Source organism: Giraffa tippelskirchi, chromosome 1 (genome assembly GCF_054371585.1).
Source record: "Giraffa tippelskirchi isolate mGirTip1 chromosome 1, T2T-mGirTip1v1.2.pri, whole genome shotgun sequence".
Lineage (NCBI taxonomy): Eukaryota > Metazoa > Chordata > Mammalia > Artiodactyla > Giraffidae > Giraffa > Giraffa tippelskirchi.
The window spans coordinates 29,754,729-29,781,418 of record NC_137275.1 but is presented as its reverse complement, the minus strand read 5'-3'; the positions used below and the strand labels follow the sequence as shown (position 1 = coordinate 29,781,418).

The 26,690-nt window shown below is 36.8% G+C and overlaps 2 protein-coding genes across 2 annotated transcripts in view; one reads left to right on the top strand and one right to left on the bottom strand.

Moving 5' to 3' along the window:
- The window catches only part of LOC145544668 (uncharacterized), a 256,837-nt gene that overhangs the window by 215,204 nt on the left and 14,943 nt on the right, over positions 1–26,690 (bottom strand). The window lies entirely within an intron of this gene.
- On the top strand, positions 145–16,366 carry AMTN (amelotin). The gene is made up of 8 exons (XM_081515751.1): positions 145–198; positions 3,570–3,656; positions 4,620–4,685; positions 5,796–5,885; positions 9,285–9,320; positions 10,952–10,978; positions 15,274–15,538; positions 16,356–16,366. The coding sequence occupies exons 1-8, from the start codon at positions 145–147 to the stop codon at positions 16,364–16,366; spliced, it is 636 nt and encodes a 211-aa protein (XP_081371877.1).

Genomic DNA, 26,690 nt, shown 5'->3' with positions numbered 1-26,690 from the left:
TTTTGCCTAGTGAAGAGAAAGGTAACAGAACTGATCACGTTTCAAAGAGACCACTCATTTTTTTCACGTACCACTTTGTCTCAAAAAAGAAAAAAATAGAGTGAAAGAATAACATGCTTTGTTGTTTCAGGTAGCAATTTGAACATGAAGGCTGCGATTCTACTGTTTTGTCTTCTAGGATCAACTCTGTCATTACCCGTAAGTACAACATGTTTATTTTATGTACCACCCAGCCTTAACTGCATCTCTAACGGTAGACCTCTCTCTCCCTCTCTGCCAAAACTTCTCTGTTTGTGACCCATTCCCTTAGTTTCCTGTTTTTATTTTCCAAGCTGAAAGATAATAAGCTAATGAAGTATTAGTGTATATTCCAATGTACTTACATTGTATCCACTTTATCATGGTAGAATTTTGATTATTTTTGACAGAGAAGTAGGGCAGAAATTAAGAGAAAAAGGGATGCCATGGATTATGTCTGCTCAAAGTGGATAATTATTTTAATTATATAATACTTCCAAAAAGAAGTTAAGATTTTCTTGCCAACTAATTATTTTCTCATGATTAAAGATGTAAACTACATTTTCTGAGTTTTCTAATTGGAAACACAAAACATCTAAATTATAAAAATTCTAAAAAGTCTACCAAATTGTGCCATAACAAGAGGATATTAGAAGGCAGATAATATTTTTTACTTAGAACATTTCATCACAAAATAAGGTCACATATAATAGGTTTAAAAAAAAAAGAACCTAGTATTCAAACGTGTATTCCAACTATCCTCCAATATTTTATAGACATAATATGAGTGGTTTGTATCTCTAAGTAAATTTCCCTTTGTTTGAGATGCTTCAGTGTGGACAATGAGAAAAAAAATTAAAGATATTTACTATGAATTAGCAGAACAATAATAACATTCTCAATTAGGCTTCAAGCTCACTTAACACTTGTTTACTCATCCATGCAATCAACAAATATTTATTGAAAACTCTCTATATACCAAATAATGTGCTAGTTGTTGAAGATAGAATGGTGAGAGAAAAAAAAAGACATAATCCTTCATGGTGTTTATGAGGACTATTTTTAATGATAAATTATAAATTGTAACCATGATTAGTTCTATGAAGAAGATGAACAGGGTGATCTTCGTGGAGGGGATGGAACAAACATGAAAAACCAACCTCCTTCTTATTTCATTCCAAACACACATTTGTCATTCTTTAAAGAAGACTCCTGCAAAATTTTAATCTTTAAACAAGGTAAATTAGGAAGTTAATTTTTTTAATGTGGATTTTTGCACTTCACTGAATAAATTTGCCAAAAGGTTGTTCTAAGTTGGGTATCTCCTGTGAATTTAAATTACCATATAGTGTGTGAAAACTCAAGACAAAACTTTCTAGAAGCATAGCTATCATTCAAGGTGGACCAAGGAGTAGTGTACAGGTTCATGTAGACTGGGAGAGCAGCAAGAATCAGTGGTGTAGGACGTGTGAGAAGTAACATTAAAATGTCTATTAGGTATCATAGTAGGATTTATCAAATAAAAACTTGGGACACATGGGCAAGGTTTTTTTTTAATTACTTGTAAATGAATTTGTTGAATTATCATAAAGGTATATGAAATGAATAGATTTGCAAATGTGAACACTTAATGTAGCCTAGCAATTGTTTCAGTAGATCAAAAGTTTGGGAATATGGGGGTACATTGGAGCTGGGACACTTGGATGTTTGGGAGAGTGGTCAGGGTAAGCCTCAAAAAGAAGGTGAACTCAAGCAGGTGAGGGAGTGAGCCAATGTCTGGGAAAAGAGCATTCCAGGCAGAGGGAACAGGTGGTGGTGAGGTTCTGAGGTAAGCATGGGCCTCGGGTGTCCCCGAGACAGCAAGGAGCCTAAATAGCAGTAATGGAGTGATTGAGAGGAAATGAGGTAGAGTGGGAGTTCAGAGAGGTGCTGGCGGCCCAGGGTTTGAGAGCCTTTTGGGCCATTGTAGTGTCCCTGACTTTTACTCTGAGTGAAAACAGAGGTTAAGGCAGGGGTTGAACAAAGACATGAACAGACCAGACTGCAGTTTTCAAAGGATCCCTCTGACTACCAGGCTGACAATGAATCACAGGAGATGAAAACACCTTTGCAGAATTTGTACTTACATAATCTTAAGGCTTAAAGGGACCCCTAAGGGCAGATAGTGCCAATCTTCTCTCTTATGACTGAGGGAAAAGACCAAAGTGAAGTCAAGAGGCATTGTCAGCTCCAGGATATATCCAAGTGACCCAAGAGTCAGTGCAGTGCTGGGGGAGCCACAGGACACTATCCTTGGGGACACAGCCAGGAGCAAAGGCCAACCAGAGTCAGCCTGGACAGGGAGCTTCCACCTGAATGCAGATGGAAGGCTAAGAGAAGCAAATAGAAGGACTCATTTCTTCAAGGACTAAAAGTCCTTGCAGGAATTCCTAGTACAGGCTCTACAACTCATAAAATCACCGCGGGCAGGTCACAGTGCTTCTCAGTTTCATCGATAAAATAGAATAATACAACTAGGTCATATGGACTCAAAAAGACTTTTACCCCTAAAATTCAGTTATTCTTAATACACTAAGAAAATACTCTGACCAAGCAGGGGACTAAATTTCTATTACAGGAATGACTTGTCAGGCTCAAGGCTGACAGCTTCATGAAAATGAAGTAGAAATCATGGCAACTTCTCTTCAAGCATTAGGAAAAAGCAAACGTGTACAGAGCTGAGGTGTGGACTATATATTTTATGTCTCAGAGGAGGAAAAGAAATGACTACCACCAGAAAACCACATGCCCTACTCACCCTCTGTCCCTCCCCACAGCACCCTTCCTGGTCTGGCACTTTTCCTTTCTACAGTAGCATCTCCTGTCATGCACAAAATGTTCCAGGGAGTTAAAACTGCTCCAAAACACACAGGGGCTAAAGGTAGACATTTTTGCATTTTGGGTCAATGTATTACCTCCTGGAAATAAATGGATACAAGACCTCAAACCATTTTTAAGTTTGAAATTATACCTCTACAATATTCATTAAAAAATTTTTTTCCTTGTTCCTACCCCTAGGTGGGGGTGAAATATTCTATAAGAGGTTTAAATTTAGTTTTCCTTTAAGATTCAACCTTGGCATGACTTTCAGTCAGGAATGGGTAAAGCTGGAAGTTATATTGTTTCTGTCTTAAAACAGGTCATCCAGGAGAAGAGAATTTTTAAAGTCTCCTTGTTCATTCTCTTTCTAAACCTTAGTCTTCTTTCAGTTTTTACAGACCACCTGACATAAGTTTCTTTACTCTGAGGTCTGGTGTCTCAGCCTGAGCTGGAGGAATGATCCCTACTGGATAACTTCATCCTACCAAATAGTTTAATAATTCTTTGTCTTGTTTCCAGTCAATGTGGGGAGGGAGAGCTGGTCATGACAGGCCCAGTGTATGTATATAAGGTCTCTTCACTTAGTATCCTGCTAGCTTTCTTTAAGTTCAGACTCAAGGCCAACTCAAAAAGACTTGCAAACACATATGAAAAATGGTAGATGCTGCTTCTTCAAATATTTGTTATCACAGATGCAGCTCAACCCTGCTTTGGTGCTTCCTCCTACCAAGCTTGTTCCAGATCAGGCAACACTGCTAAACCAACAGCAGCCAAGTCAGGTAAGAGTCCTACAATGTTGAACATCTGGAGACCAGCAAAGCGAACATGCTAAGGCTGGTGGATTTAAAGTCCAGATTCACCCAAAGTTTCATGACTGAGAGAGAGAAAAGCCTTATTTGGGGGGAAGTAAAAACAAGAAACATACTTTTTTTTCATTCATATTTCTTATTTCATTCTTATTATTTCAACACATATTCATGCTTATTCCTTTTGTCTGAGTAATAATTTGGTTCAACAACCAAATCTAGTCAACTCTGAAAAGCAATAGCTACACCTATTGAGAAAACTTGATCATCTATGCCTTTGAAGAACTGTGACTTAAGCAAATAAGGTACTTGCCAGAACTACAGGGATTAAGAGGTAATCCATAAAAATAGTTGCAGATTTCCTAGTGGTTTTAACTTTTATTGTTGATGAACTGATGTGTTACTGTAAAATCTGTCATTGAAGCAAACTTAGATACTTTCGAAAACTGAATGGTCTCCTAGCTACCCTCCCCCTTCTTCCCATTCTCCCTCTGTTCAAAAAGACCTCTCCTTACCTACATCTAGACTTTGTGAAAATGGTACAGTAACACCAGAATAAAGTTTTCATTTTGGTCTATGGACATTACACAATACTCAAGTCACTAGCCAACCTTTTACCTTAAGGAATTTGAACTTTAGAGGACTTTCCTTATAAAAGAATACAAAATTAGATATGCAAAATTAGTTACTAAAATGAAAAATTTACAGTGAGATAAGAAATGAATAAATTACACACTTTTAAGATGATAAATACCTTAAACTTGACACATTGCTTGGGTACCTCTAAGGGGCAATGCTAGTGAGAGGCCCGGAAGCTTTAGCTTTATGGTAAATACACTGTGATAGAAGTATATGTTACTTGAGGATATAAACCACTGATGGTATTGTAAAACCAGACAACTTTTTGTCTTACATATTAATTTCAATGCCCTGCAGGTCTTCTCTTCTTTGAGTCTAATTCCTTTGACACATATGCTCACATTGGGGTCAGACTTGCAACTGGTAAGTACCTTTTATATCATTTTAGTGTCCATTGTTAAATAAAAATAATACCTCATGTTGAGTGTATATATGGGGGGGTATCCACAGATGTACACATACACACATTTCCCTGTAGATAAACGGAAAGAGGGGTGACAGAGAAAAGTCAAAGAGAGCTGAATACTATTCAATACAACATTAAAAATTTTCTTATCTGTGAGATTATCTCTAAAGGAATTAATCTAATTCTTGAGTCTTTACCTCTTTAGTTCTCACCTCCTCTCTGAGCTCCCCTTCTCATTCCTCCAACATATCTTCCTCACGGGGCTTTCCTGGTGGCTCAGACAGAATCTGCCTGCAACGCAGGAAACCTAGGTTTGATTCCTGAGGAAGATCCCCTGGAGAAGGGAATGGCTACCCACTGCAGTCTTCTTGCCTGGAGAATCCCATGGACAGAGGAGCCTGGCAGGCCACAGTTCATGGGGTCGCAAAGAGTCAGACACAACTGAGCGACTAACACTTTCACTTTTTCACATCTTCCTCACAGCCTTTATGACATCCAAACACTATGAATGCTATTATCACCCCAACAACAAGAGCAAATGAGAAGGGATAGGAAATGTCATAGAATGTCTGTATAGTTTAATCTGTCTGGGGGATAAAATAATTAATAAATTTCTTCCCTGCTTAAAGTGGGTTTTTTCCCCAGTGGTCAGATTTAAATATAGTACTAGATCATACTCAAGCTACTTTATTTGGACCCTCACAATTTTCATGGGGATACCTATGAAGGAACTCATTTTCTTCATAAGAAAGCTATCAGGAAAATTCCTGGAACCATTGCTGTCATAGCCAAAAGGGGAAGGCAAGTATGAAATCATCTAAGTAATCCTCAGGAATATGGGTTAAATGCCAAAGGAAAACTGAGTGCGAGAAAAGTTAGTCCTGGACTTCATGGTTGTACTAGCAGACCAAACAGGTCTCTGAACTTCATTTCTATACCTAATTCCAAATGCAATGTCATCTACTATAGATTTGCAAAGCCAACCCTCCCTTTTACATCTAGTAAATACAGTTTCATATCCTGGATGTTCAAACTGAAACAACACAATCTTCCTCATTGCCCTACAGCTAAATCCTGCTGCAGGGATGGCATCTGGTACACAGACCCTCCCATTGGCCCTGGGGGGACTGAAGGTACAGCAGCAGCTGCAACCACAAGTAAGTTCAAAGCCCTACTCAGTTTAACACTGGCGTTTTCCCTCAGGTGAAAGCCTAAAGGGGAGGAAAGAATATTTTCAAGGTTCTTGAAAGTTTCACCCAGACACTTTGCAGAGGGATGTCCTATTAAACTTACGACCGTCTTTGGCAATTTGGTTCTTGCTGAAACTCCATGAAAACACACCCAGAAAACTGAGCATGCTGCCCCATCGCCTCTCAAGAGTACACCTGTAACAGGTAACAGGAAACGTGAAGAGCTAGGGAAGATTGAGAAGTAAAGAATAAAGCTGGGAATTGAGAGGCGTCAGGATTCTTCTCCAGCTTGCTCTGTTTCTATGAAAAACTTTCCGAGTGACCAAAATCATTCCAAAGGAAAGATAAGTGACGGACAAAGCTTATTTCCAGCAAACCTAATCTCCTTTTTGTGCCCTTTTTCCACGATTCCTTTCAAGTTCCTGAGAATCCTCTAGTTCCTTCTCTCCTCCCATAATTATTTGCTGTTAGGAAAAAAGCCCCAAAACCTTCTCACACAAAGATATAAATGACATACTTAGGACACCACCTCTTTTAGAAATGCTTGTATTTTAACTGCAAAGCCCAAACTTGTCTTCTTGGAACGTCTCTAAATAGTTTAATGACTCTGGAGAAAAATACAGTGATCCTTTATGACTAACTGGTTATCGTTAATTTATTCTCCCTAACACATGACCTCAGGCCCTATCATTCCCACATAATGGTCTGATTTCTTGTAGAAGCTTTCTTGATTATTATATACATGCTATATAAAGAATTTAGAGAAAATATAAGCAAAAGGAAAAACTGAAATTCACTCATAAGCCTACCAGTCAGAATTAAACACTGTCAGCATTCTAGAGCATGACTTTTCAGTCTTTTTTCTACGCATATAAGTATAGCTTTTAAAGAAAATATGTTCTTACTATATCTAATGTTCTATACTCTAACTTTTCCACATAATACATTTTGAAAAGGCTTTCCTATATTTTGAATATTCACTTATAATATTGTGAATAGCATAATATTGTTTTCAATGATTGGTTAGTATTCCACCATACTGCAAAAGTTTGTGTTTTTTCTAAAATTTTTACTTCCATAAATAATACCACAGTGAACATCCTTTAACTAAGTCTTTGACCATATTGGTGATTCTTTCGTTAAGACCAGGAATAGAATTTGTGAATCCAAAGACATTAAAAAATGTAAGACTTTTAATACGCATTCCCAAAAAATGAAGCATGACTATATCCTATCTTCCTACCACTATAGACACCCAACTTATAGTAGCAAGCTTGCATTAATTAGTAATTATAATCAAAGCTGAGTTTAATTTACAAAATTATTTTAAGCTGCTCAATTTAGATTCTACATCATATTCAACCAATACTTTTCCCGGTACCTTCTTTTGCCCGAGATAACACAAAAGACTATACTGCTTCATTTACTCATATTTGTAAAATTCTGTAATGTAATTAACTTTTACATTTCTTTTTTAATACTGATGTATATATTCGTTGATCAGTCAGTACTTATTTCTTACAGATATGTTAGAGCCTTCACTCAAAGTATTTTCTATTATTTATATCTTAATAATAAGAGTGATCCTCTGAAAAAGACTAGAGAGAGTTGTTTACTGCACAACCTTGGTATAGTCCACCTGCCAACTGCCCCCAGTTTCAATTTCAACTGCTGCCTGGTTCTAACCTCAAAGTCAGACTTAGTACATCTTCATATTCCCCAAAGAGTATATCCACTGGAGTCCAAGGCAGTAGTGGGCACTGTAGATGGTATTAAAGATTCGGTAAAGATGTTTGACATGCATGGCCCCATCATCCAATAATATAAATCAATCCTCATTCTCTGTGGGGCTTCTTCAATGTCTCTAGGCTATACCACCACCAAGGGTCCTCATGCCTTCTCTTGTGCAGGCACAGTGGCTCTGACCCTGTCTCTCCCTATGCAGAGTACCTTAATATCCCCTGCTGGAAACCTGGGCACATGTCCACAGCTCTCACTATTAAAGCAAGTCCAGTGTGGCTAAGAATGAACCCTAGAACCACACAACTTGTGGCCAAATCCTGGCTCTCCACTTACCTATGTGGCTAAGTTACTTAACCCTCTGTGACTCACGTTCTTCATCATTTAAAATAGGAATTAATTAGAACCTTACCAGTAGAGCTGTTAGAAGGATTAAGTGAGTAAATCTACATAAAACACTTAGAACAGTACCTATCACATGGTAATCATTCAATACATTTAGCTATTATTTCAAACAAATTCTCTATGTAAAACTAACAACTTCTCTCCTTACTGTTACATCGGTATTAAATTAGTTAATTATCTTTCATTATAGTTTTTACTTAGACATATGTGGTTTCCTCTTTGTATCTTTTTGTTCCTTCTAATTTGCCTTTAAAGAAGAACTTTCCATTTTGTTTTCTTCCAAATCCTTTGTCGCTTTCCTTTGATCCATCTTTTCATTGCCACCCTGAAGATTATTTGCTTATGGTTAGTAGCCAAGGATCTGACTGAGAGTAAGGCTTTTTCCTAAATGTGTGTACTTTTTATCTTTGGGCATTATGGATATTACTGTACAAACTTCTTGAGAAATAATAAGGGTCTTTTTATAAGACTTTCAAATCTTTTAGGTTGGGTTGTATTAAAAGTCCCATTTTGATAACTTTTATGACACTGGATTTCTATAGAAATAAAAATAAACCTTAAAACACTAATTCTTTCTAACAAACCCTAAAGTTAGTTCTTAGAGTGCTAGAGCACACCAACACCTTAGCCAGATCTTTCCAATTATAAATTCATTCCATTCACATAGTCATCAGTGACCAGTAGAGTGTTTCTCACTTAGCTCTAAGAACATTGTTAGGACCAGGGACGTTGAACAATATCATCCATAATTTCCTACTTGTGCCTCTTTTAATAGCAAAATATCCAGGCAACCATTGTGAGACTAAATATATATGCTTCAAGAAATCTTAATTATTTTAAAATATCCACTACATGTTTTCATGTATCTTCTGAGATGCCACATAAAAGAAACATGCATTTTATCATCATGATTACTTGGAATAATTTTAAGTTTGCAGATACCTTGAGAACAAAATTATTTGCATCAAATTTACTAACTTCTGCCTTTTAAATGTGATGCCTTAAGCTGGTTTCTAAATCTCTCTGGGCCTAATCTTTTCACAACCTGAATCAGTTCCAATTGCCATCCTTCTCGTGAGTCCATATCTATGATTTTAGATGATATATTAAATAGAATATCTATTTAATAAATATTGTGTACTTATTTTGAAAGTCTCAATATTTACATTGCCAGAATTTACCTTTTAGTATATTTTTACTAAATTTTTCACTTTTTTTCAGATGTTACCAGTTATTGTAGCACACTTTGGAGCCCAGGTAAGATTATTTTATAATATGATTTTAATTTAGATCATCTTAGTGTGAAATATTTAATTCTGTATCAATTCACCAGATAGTTGCCAAGCTTCCTATTTACTTTGCACTGTATGGACACTACAAAAAGGATAATAACAAAAACATTTACTGAGCACTTACTATGTGCCAGGCACTGTCCTAAGTACTTTTTATTTATTATGTACTATCTCATCTAAGCTTCAAAATAATCTTCTATAGTCAATGTTTTTATTTCCAATTTGAAGACAAGTAACTGGCAACACTTACAGTCAGTTGTTCAGTTATATCATACAGCAAATGCCACAGATGAAGCAACCAGTCAATCCTTTAAACCACACTGTCAAGCAAAAAACATTAATTAATTAATTAACTGACCTAAAAATTGATGATGTGGGGGATTTTTCAATCTCAAATTTATTTATTAACTATATGTCTTTTCTCTAAAAATGATAAACTTTCCTCTCTATATTTTTCCTTTGTGAAAGGTAATCCTTGAGATCACTGATACAATTACCAAGAGCCAAGATCAAATATGAGCATCAGATGGCAGGTCTTACTTCTTCCCTTTTTTAATTGGAGGATAATTGCTTTACGATGCTATGTTGATTTCTGCTGTACAACAGCGTGAATCAGCTATAAGTTTACATACATCCCCTCCCTCTTGAGTTTTTACTTCTAAAAGCAGAATCAAATATAAAATTCATACTAACTCTTAATTCCACATCTGGGAACACATTCCAAGGAAATAATCTGAAATACAGCAAAGGTTTATTTATAAATATATTCATCAAAATATGTTTACAGTAAAGAATAATACTGTGTGTGTGCTCTGTCACTCAGTTGTTTCCAACTCTTCGCAACCCCATGGATTGTAGCCTGCCAGGCTCCTCTATCCATGGAATTTTCCAGGCAAGAATACTGGAGTGGGTTGCCATTTCTTACTCCAGGTGATCTTCCTGACCCAGGGAGAGAACCCACATCTCTTGGGTCTCCTGCTTTGGCAGGTAGACTTTTTACCACTGCACATTTGGGAAGCCCCCAGAGAAGTATATTAGGTGCAACTTAAATTTAAACAGAAGGAAAATTATTATGTAAACTGTACAGCATAAAAGCAAATACTTGTGACCATTCAAAAGTACATTTATTAAAATTTGTTGGCAATATGGTTAAAGAATTGCTGTGTAGTATTAAAAGAAAAGGTAAGACACAAATTGTAAATGATGTGACTTCTAGTATGTAAAAAAAAAATGTTTGAAAAACATCTGGAAGAAAATACATCAACTCTGCGTGATGGGATTATATTTTTTTTTCTTTATGGCTGTCTGCATTTTCCAAGTTTCCTCTAATGTGTATATATTACCTAATAATAGAAAATAGGTAATTTTTGAAATGCATAAAACCTCCCATCACTCAGATAAAAAATGTTAGCAGTCCAATACCATGTGCTGACTTGAGTTTTGTAATAAAAGTCTCAAAGGCAGTTTAAATTATTGCTGAAAATTAAAAAATATATATCTCTTTAAAACCATTTTAAGCTTTTAAATATGATATATATATGTTGCCTCAATATATTAAAATCTGTCTAATAATATGTGTTATTATTTTCCTTTTAGGGTACTATCCTAAGCTCAGAGGAATTGGTAAACAAAAAAAAATTAATTCCTAGTATTTCAAGTTCTTTTCATTGCTACCACAATGCTGTTTTCTATCTTCATATAGTCTCATATAGTCTCTTTTGACTTCAGCCCCTATGCTATCATACACTGAACACTTTTGCAGGCCTTCTCATTAGGTTATCTTTTTTCCAGCTAGGGATTCCATCTTCCTTCTCCAGCAACTTCTCCATTAATTTGACTTACCTTTTGTTTTCCACATATTGATGTCAGATTCAGGTCTATCCAGAAACTCAATGCATATTTTTAAATTTTATTTAAAGTTGATTAAAATCTAGTGTTATAATGTACTGAAATACATGTAGACTTAGAATCATATACATATTGAACTTTATCTCAGGAACGATTCTTTTTTTTACTTAAACGTTTAATGCTTGTAGAAAAATATATTTTTATTCTAGCATCTTATGATGATAAATGAAATCTTCCCTATATATATGAATAACTAAAGGGCTGAACCCAAAAACTCATAGTACCATGCCTAGGCACTTCTAAGCATTTCTCCAGAGTCATTTTCAGAGAAAAATAATTTGAATTAACGGTATCTAAACTTTACACTAGTCCATTTAGGTATGACCTAGATCAAATCCCTTATGAGTATTCAGTAGAAGTGACAAATAGATTTAAGGGACTAGATCTGATAGACAGAGTGCCTGATGAACTATGGACAGAGGTTTGTGACATTGTACAGGAGACAGGGATCAAGACAATCCCCATGGAAAAGAAATGCAAAAAAGCAAAATGGCTGTCTGCCTTACAGATAGCTGGGAAGAGAAGAGAAGCAAAAAGCAAAGGAGAAAAGGAAAGATATTCCCATCTGAATGCAGAGTTCCAAAGAATAGCAAGGAGAGATAAGAAAGCCTTCCTCAGCGATCAATGCAAAGAAATAGAGGAAAACAACGGATTGGGAAAAACTAGAGATCTCTTCAAGAAAATTAGAGATACCAAAGGAACATTTCATTCAAAGATAGGCTCGATAAAGGACAGAAATGGCATGGACCTAACAGAAGCAGAAGATATTAAGAAGAGGTGGCAAGAATACACAGAAGAACTGTACAAAAAGGATCTTCACGACCCAGATAATCATGATGGTGTGATCACTCACCTAGAGCCAGACATCCTGGAATGTGAAGTCAAGTGGGGCTTAGAAAGCATCACTACGAACAAAGCTAGTGGAGGTGATGGAATTCCAGTTGAGCTATTTCAAATCCTCAAAGGTGATGCTGTGAAAGTGCTGCACTTGATATGCCAGCAAATTTGGAAAACTCAGCAGTGGCCACAGGACCAGAAAAGGTCAGTTTTCGTTCCAATCCCAAAGAAAGGCAATGCCAAAGAATGCTCAAACTACTGCACAATTGCACTCATCTCACATGCTAGTAAGGTAATGCTAAAAACTCTCCAAGCCAGGCTTCACCAATACGTGAACAGTGAACTTCCAGATGTTTAAGCTGGTTTTAGAAAAGGCAGAGGAACCAGAGATCAAATTGCCAATATCCGCTGGATCATCGAAAAATTAAGAGACTTTCAGAAAAACATCTATTTCTGCTTTATTGACTATGCCAAAGCCTTTGACTGTGTGGATCACAATAAACTGTGGAAAATTCTGAAAGAGATGGGAATACCAGACCATCTGACCTGTCTCTTGAGAAACCTGTATGCAGGTCAGGAAGCAACAGTTAGAACTGGACATGGAACAACAGACTGGTTCCAGATAGGAAAAGGAGTATGTCAAGGTTGTATATTGTCACCCTGCTTATTTAACTTATATGCAGAGTACATCATGAGAAACGCTGGGCTGGAGGAAGCACAAGCTCGAATCAAGATTGCCAGGAGAAATATCAATAACCTCAGATATGCGGATGACACCACCCTTATGGCAGAAAGTGAAGAAGAACTAAAGAGCCTCTTGCTGAAGGTGAAAGAGGAGAGTGAAAAAGTTGGCTTAAAGCTCAATGTTCAGAAAACTAAGATCATGGCATCTGGTCCCATCACTCCATGGAAAATAGGTGGGGAAACAGTACAAACAGTGTCACACTTTATTTTGGGGGGCTCCAAAATCACTGCAGATGGTGATTGCAGCCATGAAATTAAAAGACACTTACTCCTTGGAAGGAAGGTTATGGCCAACCTAGATAACATATTTAAAAGCAGAGACATTACTTTGCCAACAAAAGTTCGTCTAGTCAAGGCTATGGTTTTTCCAGTGGTTATGTATGGATGTGAGAGTTGGACGGTGAAGAAAGCTGAGTGCCGCAGAATTGATGCTTTTGAACTGTGGTGTTGGAGAAGACTCTTGAGAGTCCCTTGGACTGCAAGGAGATCCAATCAATCCATCCTAAAAGAGATCAATCCTGGGTGTTCATTGGAAGGACTGATGTTGAAGCTGAAACTCCAATACTTTGGCCACCTCATGCGAAGAGCTGACTCATTGGAAAAGACCCTAATGCTGGGAAGGATTGGGGGCAGGAGGAGAAGGGGACGACAGAGGATGAGATGGTTGGATGGCATCACCAACTCGATGGACATGGGTTTGGGTAGACTCCGGGAGTTGGTGATGGACAGGGAGGCCCGGCGTGCTGCAATTCATGGGGTCTCAAAGAGTTGGACACGACTGAGTGACTGAACTGAACTGAAACTTTACACTAAAGTAAAGATTTGAGGACATATCTGGGAAGATAGTTTGTAAATTTTTATATCATAAGGAAGGTAGAGATTTGCTTAATTGTCCATAAATAAAATCAAATAATGGGGCTGTTTTGCCAACACGGATACATGAACACCCATTTCTACCAGTTTTGGACCTGATCCTATAAAACAAGCACCTTGGTGGATTTTTCTTTTTACATATATTGACTTTAATACTCACCAGATTACAAATTAGAGATTTTTAACACAATTTAACAGAAAAAGACACAGAGGCTAGAAAAACTTAAGCAACATAGGTGCCAAGGTCAATAAACCAGCAGATCTAGATTAAAAACCATTTTTCTATCCACTATACCAGTGGTTTTCAAGTTTTTTTAGTGAAATGCACAGTAATAGTTATATTTTTCATGTTGCTAAAATATACACATTTTATGAAACAATATTTACCCTTATTATAGAGAGTGCACTGGTAATTTATAGTCTATTATTTTTGCCTTATTTTTCAATGATGTACCATCTTCTTTATTTCAAATGCATGGATGTCACAACCCCCAGTTTGAAAACTTCTGTACTCTACTCCTGTCTCTCATCCAGAATAATCGTACTTCTGGTTTCAGTACCTCATAAATCTAAGACAGTGTTTTCCAAACGTCAGTCTTAGATCATCAAACCACGACAATTTGGAGTGCTGGTTAAAAATGCATATTTCTGCCTTCCAGGTGGTATTTATGTATACTAACAATTGAGAACCAAGCTCAAAGAAACAGATCTGTATCTTAATTATAAGTTCTCAACACTTTTTATTCTATGAAAATGTTATCAGAACTAGGAGGTCCCAGAGAACTAGTTTCAGCCTGAACTCTCTCCAAAACCAGCTGATTTCCAGGTATTTCGTCTTAGGAAGAACTTTTCACGGTAATTTTTTCCCAGGGGAGAAACAACAAGTCTAAGTACCAACAACATTCAGTACCAGTGTGCAAATCACTGACAGTCCAATAGAAAGGAGATCCATTGAGTAGCCTCAAAGAATACACCAGTGGCTGAATTGCCAAAAGAAATGTTCTTGACTGAATATTCCAATGCCCTTGAAAAAAAATATATCAAAAGAAAGCATAAAGGTCATGATATAAGAATTGATTAATCTACTTGACTTCATTTTTCCATTAATTTTTAATCTCTTAAATTACTCTTTTAAAAGTCTGGGCAAAGGAGAGACTGTGGTTTAGGTCAATAACAGAAATATAGCCCGCTGCATGGAGTTTCTGTCTTAGTTCTAATTGTATGGAGTTCTGTCTTAGTTCTAGTTCCAGATACAACTGATACATAACAAATGATGCATTGTTCCTTTTCCTGTAGCTGACTTGATTCTTGCTTTCCCTTTCTGAGAAAAATGGAGCACAGCAAGGATCCCTAGTAATGAAACCAGCATGAGGCTTGGCTCAGGCTAGGGGGCCATTTTCTCTAAGGAATGCCCAATCTTTACTGTTTTTACTGACTCTACCCTCTTCATCTGCAAATCCTACTCAAACTTGCTGCCCTCAAAGAAGAAAAGGCTAGTTGACCAGCCTTACAATGTGTTCTTTGACGTTGTTTTCTCTTTCCTTCTCTCATTCCAGCAGGGAACCTCTCAAATCTTAACAGGCCTTATCTTCCATCCCTTGTTCCCTGGAGCCATTCTGCCCACCAGTCAGGCTAATCCAGATGCCCAGAACGGAATCCTTCCTGCAGGAGAGGCAGGAGCAAATCCTGCCACCCAGGGAACCCCAGAGGACCCCTTCTCAACCCCCAGTGGCACAGACGACGACTTTGCAGAGACCACACCTGCTGGCATCCAGAGGGGCAGGCAAACCATGGATGAAACCACCACAGGGTCACCCAAAGGTAGGTTCTCCAAGCCAGAAAGACACCCCAGGGCCATGAAAGTCACCTGTGGAGTGAGAGAGAAGGGTTCTTTGTCTTTCCTTGACAAATACAGATCCTAATAATATCAGGGAGCCCCTTTACTCATTCACATTTGATTCCAGCAATAAGGGAGTATTTTTCCAAGATTATTATCCCTATTGGGGCTTCCCTGATAGCTCAGTTGATAAAGAATCCACCTGCAATGCAGGAGACCCCGCTTCAATTCCTGGGTCGGGAAGATACACTGGAGATGGGATAGACTACTCACTCCATTATTCTTGGGCTTCCTATTGAATCTACCCAAAAAGAAAACATTTAATTGCTGGCATAATATTACCTTCCATGTTGGGTCAGGGCTGAAAATATTTGAAACCAGATGGTGCGTTCCCTTTCCCATCCCCTGTACACCCCCTCAAACACACACAGGATGCAGTTAATCAATCAAGATACTCTTTCCCACTCACTCATCATGGAGAGACTCAGGACCTTCCTAACGTAAGGTGGCAAGCTGCTCTTAGTAATAGACTAGAGTTAGCACAGTAGATGAACTCACATGCCATTCCCCTCAGATGAAACTTAAGAAATGGTGTAAAATATCAGCTCTCCTAGCACAAATAAACAGATAATCATTTAATCTGTGAGGATGTCCAGACTCAAATGTTCCAAATGTCCAAAGAGACAAAAGAATGATTTGTTACTGATACTCTCACCCCAAGAAATTTTCATCTCAAGTAAAAATATTTAAGTGTAACATGCTTTTACCTACATTTAAACAGAGGTTTTTTTTTTCTTCCAGGAATTCAGTAAGCTGTCTCAATTTTTTTTAACTGAACCACCTCAAATGTGGTGACACATGAGAATCTTTTTCATTGATCATATTATTGAATAGATTAAAACATACTGGACAGTATCAGAAGAAATTAATTCTTAGCTTATTTAAAATTTTTTCTTGAAATTTCAGAAAATATATACTTCCTGGAGAAAACTGAATACTGAAAAAAAACTAATGAAATGCATAAATTTGTCTTTCAAATATAATAGTATGTCACCTTGGACCCAGAAGATATTAAAAATATATTAAATATATTAAAAATATACTTTTAAACTGACTCTTTTTCTTCTTTGTGGGAGTGAAAGAAAGTCGGACCATTTCAGAAACTGCATTACCTGAGGACACTTAGATGATATTCTTGGTCTAGGCTGTCTTTGGAAGCAGGAAATGCGGCAGTCATGGGAGTGGACACCAAGCCATGTAAGGACAAGTTCTAATCTTCTTAAAATCACCTTATGACCCACTCTCTCCCATAAGAGCCACAGATTTAATTTTCAGTAAACAAATTAATTGCAAAGCAAAGCGAATTACATGTGCATCTAAAATATGCAGTGGAAGCCAAGAATTATAAGTCATATTGTCTGTCCTCAGGTTGCTTAAAATACAGAGCTAGTGATCATGGCATTTAATGTTTAATTTGTTATGTCTGATATTGAGGAATGACACTGATAAAATATCTGGCAAAGAGCTGGAGGAATCATACTTTCTGACCTCAGATGATACTACAAAGCTACAGTAATAGAAACAGTATGACACTGGCACAAAAACAGATACATAGATCAATAGAATGGATAGAAAGGCCAGAAATAAACCCATACAGTTATGGCCAATTAATCTACAACAAAGGAGGTAGGAATAAACAATGAAGATACGTCTCTTCAACAAGTGGTACTAAGAAAACTGGACAGCTACATGTAGAAGAATGAAATTAGAACATTCTCTAACACCATATACAAATATAAACTCAAAATGAATTAAAGACCTAAGTGTAAAACCAGATACTATAAAACTTTTAGAGGAAAACATAGGCAGAATACTCTTTGACATAAATTGAAGCTTATCTTTTTTATCCACCTCCTAGAGTAATGAAAATAAAAACAAAAATAAACAAATGGAACCTAATTAAATTGAAAGTTTTACAAAGCAAAAGAACCCATAAAAAATTGAAAAGACATTCCACAAAAAGAGAGAAAATATTTGCAAACAAAGCAACCAAAAAGGGATTAATCTCCAAAATACACAAATAGCTCATACAGCTCAGTATCAAAAAAACAAGCTACCCAATCAAAAAACAGGTAGAAAATCTAAGTAGACATTTCTCCAAAGACATATAGATGGTCAAAAAGCACATGAAAAGATTCTCAACATTGCTAATCATTAGAGAAATGCAAATCAAAATTACAATGAGGTATCACCTCACACCAGTCAGAATTCCCATCATCAAAAAGTCTACAAATAATAAAGTGCTAGAAAGGATGTAGAGAAAAGGGAACCCTCCTACATTGTTGGTGGGATGTAAATTGGTACAGCTACTATGGAGAACAGTATGGAGGTTGCTTAAAAAACTAAAACTAGAACTAACATATCATCTGGCAATCCTATTCCTGGGCATATATCTGGAGAAGACCATAATCCTAAAAGATGCACGCACCCAATAGTCACTGCAGCACTATTTACAATAGCCAAGACATGGAAGCAATTCAAATGTCCATCAACAGATAAAAGAGATGTGGTATATATAAACAATAGAATACTACTCAGCCATAAAAAGAATGAAATAATGCCATTTGCAACAACATGGAAAGACCTAGAAATTGTCATATTAAGTGAAGTCAGACAGAAAGACAAATATATGGTATCACTTACACGTGGAATCTTTTTAAAAAATGACACAAATGTTTGACAGAAAACAACAAAATTCCATAAAGCAATTATCCTTCAATTATAAAATAAATAAAATTTTCTAAAAAGACACAAGTGAACTTATTTACTAGACAGAAATAGACTCACATGAAAAACAAACTTATGGTTACTAAAGGGGCTAATGGAGGGGGAATAAATTAGGAGTTTTGGATTAACATATACACACTACTATATATAAAATAGATAAACAATAAGGACCTACTGTATAGCACAAGGAACTATACTCAAAAGCTTGTAATAACTTATAATGGAAAAGAATCTGAAAAAGAATGTATGTATCTATAGATAAAAATATATAGATATATATAAAGAGCGGAATCATTTTGCTGTACACATGAAACTAACACAACATTGTAAATTAACTATACTTCAATTTTTTAATTAATAAAATAAAAAGCTTTAACGTACCCACTCTTTAAACTTTAGCTCCACACACCTAAAAGGTAAAATTTAATCAGATTTAAATTTATAACCCAGATTACTGCAGTTCATTCCGAGTGGGATACAGTGGGAAGGATTAATATAAACCACCGTAGAACACCCACATAGGAATGATATGAATAGGTTCAACAAAATTTTTTGTTATATTTGAGTCAGCCCCATCAGTATGGAAAAAACCTAAATATACAACCACAAAATACATTCCATGTTATGTTTTCCATGATTCCCTGGTGGCTCAGATGGTAAAGCATCTGCCTGCAATGTGGGAGACCATGGTTCGATCCCAAGGTTGGGAAGATCCCCTGGAGAAGGAAATGCCAACCCACTCCAGAATTTTTGCCTGGAAAATCCCATGGATGGAGGAGCCTCGTGAGCTACAGTCCATGGGGTCGCAAAGAGTCAGACACAACTGAGCTTTTTCACTTTCACTATGTTTTCCAGGTGGTTAAAATTTTACTAGTGGCTACAGATTTATTAGCCACAATATTTCAGATTTGCAGAGCTGAATAACATATTATGAATTGTTATGGTTTTCATAGCCAAATGAAAGTAAATTAGGATTCAACTTTCCAAAAGCGAATATTTTATCATTAGTGTCAGTTCACTCAGTTTAGTCACTCATTTGTGTCCGACTCTTTCTGACCCCATGAATTGCAGCACGCCAGGCCTCCCTGTCCATCACCCACTCCCAGAGTTTACCCAAATTTATGTCCATCGAGTCGGTGATGCCATCCAACCATCTCATCCTCTGTTGTCCCCTTCTCCTCCTGCCCCCAATATTTCCCAGCATCAGGGTCTTTTCCAATGAGTCAACTCTTCCCATGAGGTGGCCAAAGTACTGGAGTTTCAGCTTCAACATCAGTCCTTCCAATGAATACCCAGGACTGATCTCCTTTAGGATGGACAGGTTGGGTCTCCTTGCAGTCCAAGGGACTCTCAAGAGTCTTCTCCAACACCACAGCTCAAAAGCATCAACTCTTCAGTGCTCAGCTTTCTTCACAGTCCAACTCTCACATCCATACATGACTACTGGAAAAACCATAGCTTTGACTAGACGAAACTTTGTTGACAAAGTAATGTCTCTGCTTTTTAATATGCTATCTAGGTTGGTCATAACTTTCTTTCCAAGGAGTAAGCGTCTTTTAATTTCATGGCTGCAATCACCATCTGCAGTGAATTTGGAGCCCCCAAAAAATAAAGTCTGACACTGTTTCCACTGTTTGCCCATCTATTTCCCATGAAGTGATGGGACCAGATGCCATGATCTTAGTTTTCTGAATGTTGAGCTTTAAGCCAACTTTTTCACTTTCCTCTTTCACTTTCATCAAGAGTCTTTTTAGTTCCTCTTCACTTTCTCCCATAAGGGTGGTGTCATCCACATATCTGAGGTTATTGATATTTCTCCTGGCAATCTTGATTCCAGCTTATGCTTCTTGCAGCCCAGCATTTCTCATGATGTACTCTGCATATAAGTTAAATAAACAGGGTGACAATATACAGCCTTGACGTACTCCTTTTCCTATTTGGAATCAGTCTGTTATTCCATGTCCAGTTCTAACTGTTGCTTCCTGACCTGCATACAGGTTTCTTAAGAGGCAGGTCAGGTGGTCTGTTATTCCCATCTCTTTCAGAATTTTCCACAGTTTATTGTGATCCACACAGTCAAAGGCTTTGGCATAGTCAATAAAGCAGAAATAGATGTTTTTCTGGAACTCTCTTGCCATTTCAATGATCCAGCAGATGTTGGCAATTTGATCTCTGGTTCCTCTGCCTTTTCTAAAACCAGCTTGAACATCTGGAAGTTCACAGTTCATGTATTGCTGAAGCCTGGCTTGGAGAATTTTGAGCATTACCTTACTAGCATGTGAGATGAGTGCAATTGTGCAGTAGTTTGAGCATTCTTTGGCATTGCCTTTCTTTGGGATTGGAACGAAAACTGACCTTTTCCAGTCCTGTGGCCACTGCTGAGTTTTCCAAATTTGCTGGCATATCAAGTGCAGCACTTTCACAGCATCACCTTTGAGGATTTGAAATAGCTCAACTGGAATTCCATCACCTCCACTAGCTTTGTTCATAGTGATGCTTTCTAAGCCCCACTTGACTTCACATTCCAGGATGTCTGGCTCTAGGTGAGTGATCACACCATCATGATTATCTGGGTCGTGAAGATCCTTTTTGTACAGTTCTTCTGTGTATTCTTGCCACCTCTTCTTAATATCTTCTGCTTCTATTAGGTCCATACCATTTCTGTCCTTTATTGAGCCCATCTTTGCATGAAATATTCCCTTGGTATCTCTAATTTTCTTGAATAGATCTCTAGTCTTTCCCATTCTATTGTCTTCCTCTTTTCTTTGCATTGATGGCTGAGGAAGGCTTTCTTATCTCTCCTTGCTATTCTTTGGAACTCTGCATTCAGATGGGAATATCTTTCCTTTTCTCCTCTGCTTTTCGCTTCTCTTCTTTTCACAGCCATTTGTAAGCCCTCCTCAGACAGCCACCTTGCCTTTTTGAATTTCTTTTCCATGGGCATGATCTTGATCCCTGTCTCCTGTACAATGTCACGAACCTCCATCCATAGTTCATCAGGCACTCTGACTATCAGATTTAGTCCCTTAAATCTATTTCTCACTTACACTGTATAATCATAAGGGATTTGATTTAGGTCATACCTGAATGGTCTAGTGGTTTTCCCTACTTTCTTCAATTTAAGTCTGAATTTGGCAATAAGGAGTTCATGATCTGAGCCACAGTCAGCTCCCCGTCTTGTTTTTGCTGACTGTATAGAGCTTCTCCATTTTTGGCTGCAAAGAATATAATCAATCTGATTTCGGTGTTGACCATCTGGTGATGTCCATGTGTAGAGTCTTCTCTTGTGTGTCATGTGATTCTAATTAAAAGTGTGTATCAAATATTTCCTAGGTAATTCTCTGTCAAAAAAAATCTCTCTGAGCCTCATTTTTCCTACATGTAAAATATGTTAATATGATGATTAAAGTACATAAAAGTGCTCTGTGAACTCCAAACTACTGTAGAAATTAATTTTGTTTACATTCAGTATGCTTCAACCCAATTAGAATTACCTGTCCTTTCAGCCGCACATCTTCTCCCTATTCTTCCTCACTGTACTTTAATTACTAGTGTAGGTATATGATTGCCAGCTAAACCATCAAGAGCAGATGTCCTTCTGGACATGCTATTCCTGGGGAAACCTGAAAACTTCCCAAGGCTATAGGTAAACAGATGGACTTAAGGGCTCAGTTTCCACTTTGACCTCCCACGTGTGGACTTGACTAAAACAGATCTGCCTGAGAACATGTTCTTTTCTTCCTCTTCTTTCATTGCCACTCTTTTCCCACATTGCGGAAGAAAACCCATGTCCCATCCATCACTGATCTCACTGTGGAAAATTGCTCTGTTTTAGAAAACCTCCAAGACACAAAACAAAGAATTTCAAATACTGGAGCTGGTGCTGAGAATGACAGTGGCCTTTTACAATTCAGGTAGTTTCCTATTCTTAGCTTTCAGTAAAATTAAATAAGGACCTATTGGAACATGACTTTGATCATGAAAACATTTTTGATAGTATAAAGTAAAACTACAAAAATTTTAAGTGCTTAGTTATTAATTCATTTTAAAATAGCATTAACATGTAAATTACATGTTAATACAAATAACATCCTTTTTAAATTAAAAATAACTTTTTAATTTGATGAGAAAGCTCAATTTAATTAACAACATTTAGTGAGAAGAATGGTTTTATCTTTGAACTCTCTTTCACATCTGACTTAATAAGAGATATTAGGATTCTCTTATCTGCTTCTTTTCTTTTTCTTTAATTTATTTATTTTAATTGGAGGCTAATTACTTTACAATGTTGTAGTGGTTCTGCCATACATTGACATGAATCAGCCATGGGTGTACATGTGTCCCCCCTCCCGCCTCCCTCCCCATCCCATCCCTCTGGGTCATCCCAGTGCACCAGCCCTGAGCACCCTGTCTCATGCACTGAACCTGGACTGGCGATCTGTTTCACATATGATAATATACATGTTTCAAAGCTATTCTCTCAAATCATCCCACCCTCATCTCCCACAGAGTCCAAAAGACTGTTCCATACATCTGTGTCTCTTTTGCTGTCTCGCATATAGGGTTATCGTTACCATCTTTCTAAATTCCACATATATGCATTAGTATACTGTATTGGTGTTTTTCTTTCTAACTTATTTCACTCTGTATAATAGGCTCCAGTTTCGTCCACCTCATTGAAATTGATTCAAATGTATTCTTTTTAATGGTTGAGTAACATTCCATTGTGTATATGTACCACAGCTTCCTTATCCATTCGCCTGCTGATGGACATCTAGGCTGCTTCCATGTCCTGGCTATTATCAACAGTGCTGCGATGAACACTGAGGTACACGTGTCTCTTTCAAATCTGGTTTCCTCAGTGCATATGCCCAGCAGTGGGATTGCTGGGTCATATGGCAGTCCTAGTTCCAGTTTTTTAAGGAATCTCCACACTGTTCTCCATAGTAGCTGTACTAGTTTGCATTCCCATCAGCAGTGTAAGAGGGTTCCCTTTTCTCCACACCCTCTGAGAAGAATGGTTTTATCTTTGAACTCTCTTTCATGTCTGACTTAATAAGAGATATTAGGATTCTCTTATCTGCTTCTGCATTCAATCTTCATCTGTCACAATATCACATATGTAGCTGCTGGAAAATTCTACTATATACTCCTGACAGGATGAGAATGAAAAAGGAACATAAAATCTTTATATTATTATAAAAATAATTTTACCTCACTGACCTGTCAGAACAGTCTCAGGAACCCCTAAGAATCCTCATCAAATTTTGAGAATAACTTTGGATGATGTTGCATTCATATTTTTAATCCTCTCCCTGGTTATATATTGAAATGTTGCCACATGTGGATGTACATGTCTGTACACGCAGACATTCTCATTGCTTATTTTACTGATAGTTTGTTCCCTACAAAAACAATAACTCTGATAAAAAAAATCAATTTTGTTCAATTCCCACCAAAAAAGAAAAAAGCTATGGTACATATATAATTTTATGTGCTGTAATATCAAATATATTCCTAGCAGAAAAGAGCTTCCCTTTTTAAAGGAGGCATTGGTGAAAACTGAAACCTCTGCTTCTGATTTTACTATCTGGTTGTTAGAATTTTACACAGACTAGCTTCTGGCTTAAAACATTACAGATCTTTTTCCTCTTCATCACTCCTACTTCTGCTGCCAAGTACCACAAGACAAGTTCGTATGCCAATGCCAACTTTCACCTTTCACTTTGGTGTCCCTATACTTAGTACATTGAGACAGTGGTGGGTAGGAGTATTCCCGAAGACATTTCTCAAATGAAACAACCAGAGCAACTTATTCACAAGCTACATACATATACCCTACTGAATCCAAATTCAGTGTCTCCACAATTAAACTTTTCTGAAGCAGATCTCAAAAATGCCTGTAATTATCCCAACGCCACTGACACAACATATGTATGGTGAAAGAAAAGTCAACGTGGAGAGAAACAGATGTCTTCACTGGTTATGGCTTATATATGTTACATTTGCAAGAGCTACAAACATAAGACTCCATGAACACACTGCTAGCATCCTCTTAGGGCCCTGAAAGGAGCCTGTAAGTGAAAGTCACTGTAGCTTAAACTTAAATTTTATTAGCTTTATAATTAATCTGTCTTTGCCTCGCTACTTTTCTCAGTTGTGTTGCCCTTCCTTCCCGTATATTGTGTATTGTTTTTTGCAATAATCCTATTTATGTCCTTACTAGAAAGCAAAAAGTTCATAATATCACCTCCCTTGTTCTAGGTGACAAGTTCTGCTTGGAGTACAAAGCAAACATTATATACTGAGCATTCTATGTAAGAAGTGCAAAATATTTTTGGAAAATTGAACTCTAATTTACTCATGGTAAGGTAAAGGGATACCAAAATCCAGAGAGAAGTGCCCTCCAATAGAAATACAACATGAATCACATATGTAATTTAAAATTTTCTGGTAGCTGCATGAAAAAGATTAAAAGAAGAAGGTGAAGTTAATTTTAATAATATATTTTATTTAACCCAATATGTATATATTATAGCCTGACATACATACAATCAAAAAATTAATGATGTATCTTGCTTTCTTTTTTGGTTACTAAATCTTTGGAATTAGATATGTATTTCCATTTGCATCTTAATTTTAACTAGCCACTTTTCAAGTGCTTATAAACCACATTTGGCTAGTGGCTACCACATTGAACAGTGCAGGTCTGAATATAATGGAAGAAGAAGCACAGAATTAAAAGTAACACCACTATTGAACAACAGAGAATATAAAGCTTGGTATAAGTAACATTTCCAATGTCACCTAGGAGCTACCATTTGGTGGAGATAAGATTGGAACATGGGTTTGCATTACAAGTTATAAAGTTAAAAGAAACTTTTCTAAATTACCAAAAATAAAAATCAAATTTAATCAAAACTGTTAGAGAAAAGACAAGATCATAAAATGATAATATAAAATCATGGTCATATGAAGAGAGAGAAAAGAATCTAGACACTGACCTTACACCTTTCACAAAAGTTAAATCAAAATGGCTCATAGACCTAAATGTAAAATGCAAAAGTAAAGATTCCTAGAATATACAAAAGAATACCACGTAGATGACTTTAGATTTGGTGATGACTAAATATGATAGCAAAAGTACTCTCCTTGAAAGAAAAAGCAGTAAGATAGACTTTCATTAAAGTTAAATTTTTCTGCTCTATCAAAGCTAGTGTTAAAGAGAGTAAAATGACAAGACACAGACTGGGAGAAAACCTCGGCAAAATGTATATCTGATAAAGGACTGGTCTCCAAAATGTACAAAGGATTCATAAAATTCAACTATAAGAAAATAACCCATTTTTTTGATAAGTCAAAAGATCTAAACTGACATCCCCTCCCCCCCAAAAAAGCATAAAGATGGCAATTATTTGGAATATGGGCAAAAATACTCAACCTCATATGCCAGCATGAAATTGCAAACTCAGAAACAATGAAATGTTGAACATCTATTAGAAAGGTTAAAACCTGCACATTGGTAAAAGTAACTGCTGTTAAGAATGTGGAGCAACAGGAATTCTCATTCATTGCTGGTAGAAGTGCAAAATGGCACAGCCACTTTGGAAGACAGTTTGGCAGTTTCTTATAAAAGTTAAAATACTTTAGCCATGTGATTCGGCAGTCGCACTCCTTAGTATTTACCCAAATGAGCTGAAACTTTCATTCACATAAGAATCTGCATACAAATGTCTACAGCAGCTTTACTCATAATTACCAAACTTGAAAGCAAACAAGATGTTCTTCAATACATGAATGGAAACCAAACTGTGGTACAACATACAACAAAATAATTAATATTCTGCTATCAAGTCACAGAAAGTCAGGAAGTAGTCTTAAATGCATACTGCTAAGCAAAAGAAGACAATCTGCAGAGGATATGCACTGCACGATTCCAGCTGGACGACATTTCTGAAAAGGCAAAACTGTGGTGACAATAACATCATCAGTGACTGCCTCATTTTTGGGAGGAGGGAGGAACAGGTGAAGCACGGGAGGTTTTTAGGGCAATGAAATTATTGTGTATGAAACTGAGGGTGGGTACACATCATCATTTGTCAAGACTGATATTATATACAACATAAAGGATAAACCCTAATGTAACTATGCGATTTAGTTAACAAAAATGTATCATTATTGGATCATCAATTGTAACAAATAAACCACATTAATGCAAGCTGTTAACAATAAAATTAACTGTAGGGGAGAGAAAAGGGGATAAAAGGGAACTTTCTGTACTTTCACGCTCAATTTTTCTGTAAACCTAAAACTGATATTTTAAGTCTATTAACTTTTAAATATATCCCC

Excerpts from the sequence above, each read along its gene's own strand:
- AMTN (XM_081515751.1), top strand. The coding sequence starts at position 145 with ATGAAGGCTGCGATTCTACTGTTTTGTCTTCTAGGATCAACTCTGTCA. Across the intron at positions 199-3,569 it reads GATCAACTCTGTCATTACCC|ATGCAGCTCAACCCTGCTTT; the intron begins GTAAGTACAACA and ends TTGTTATCACAG. Across the intron at positions 9,321-10,951 it reads TAGCACACTTTGGAGCCCAG|GGTACTATCCTAAGCTCAGA; the intron begins GTAAGATTATTT and ends TTTTCCTTTTAG.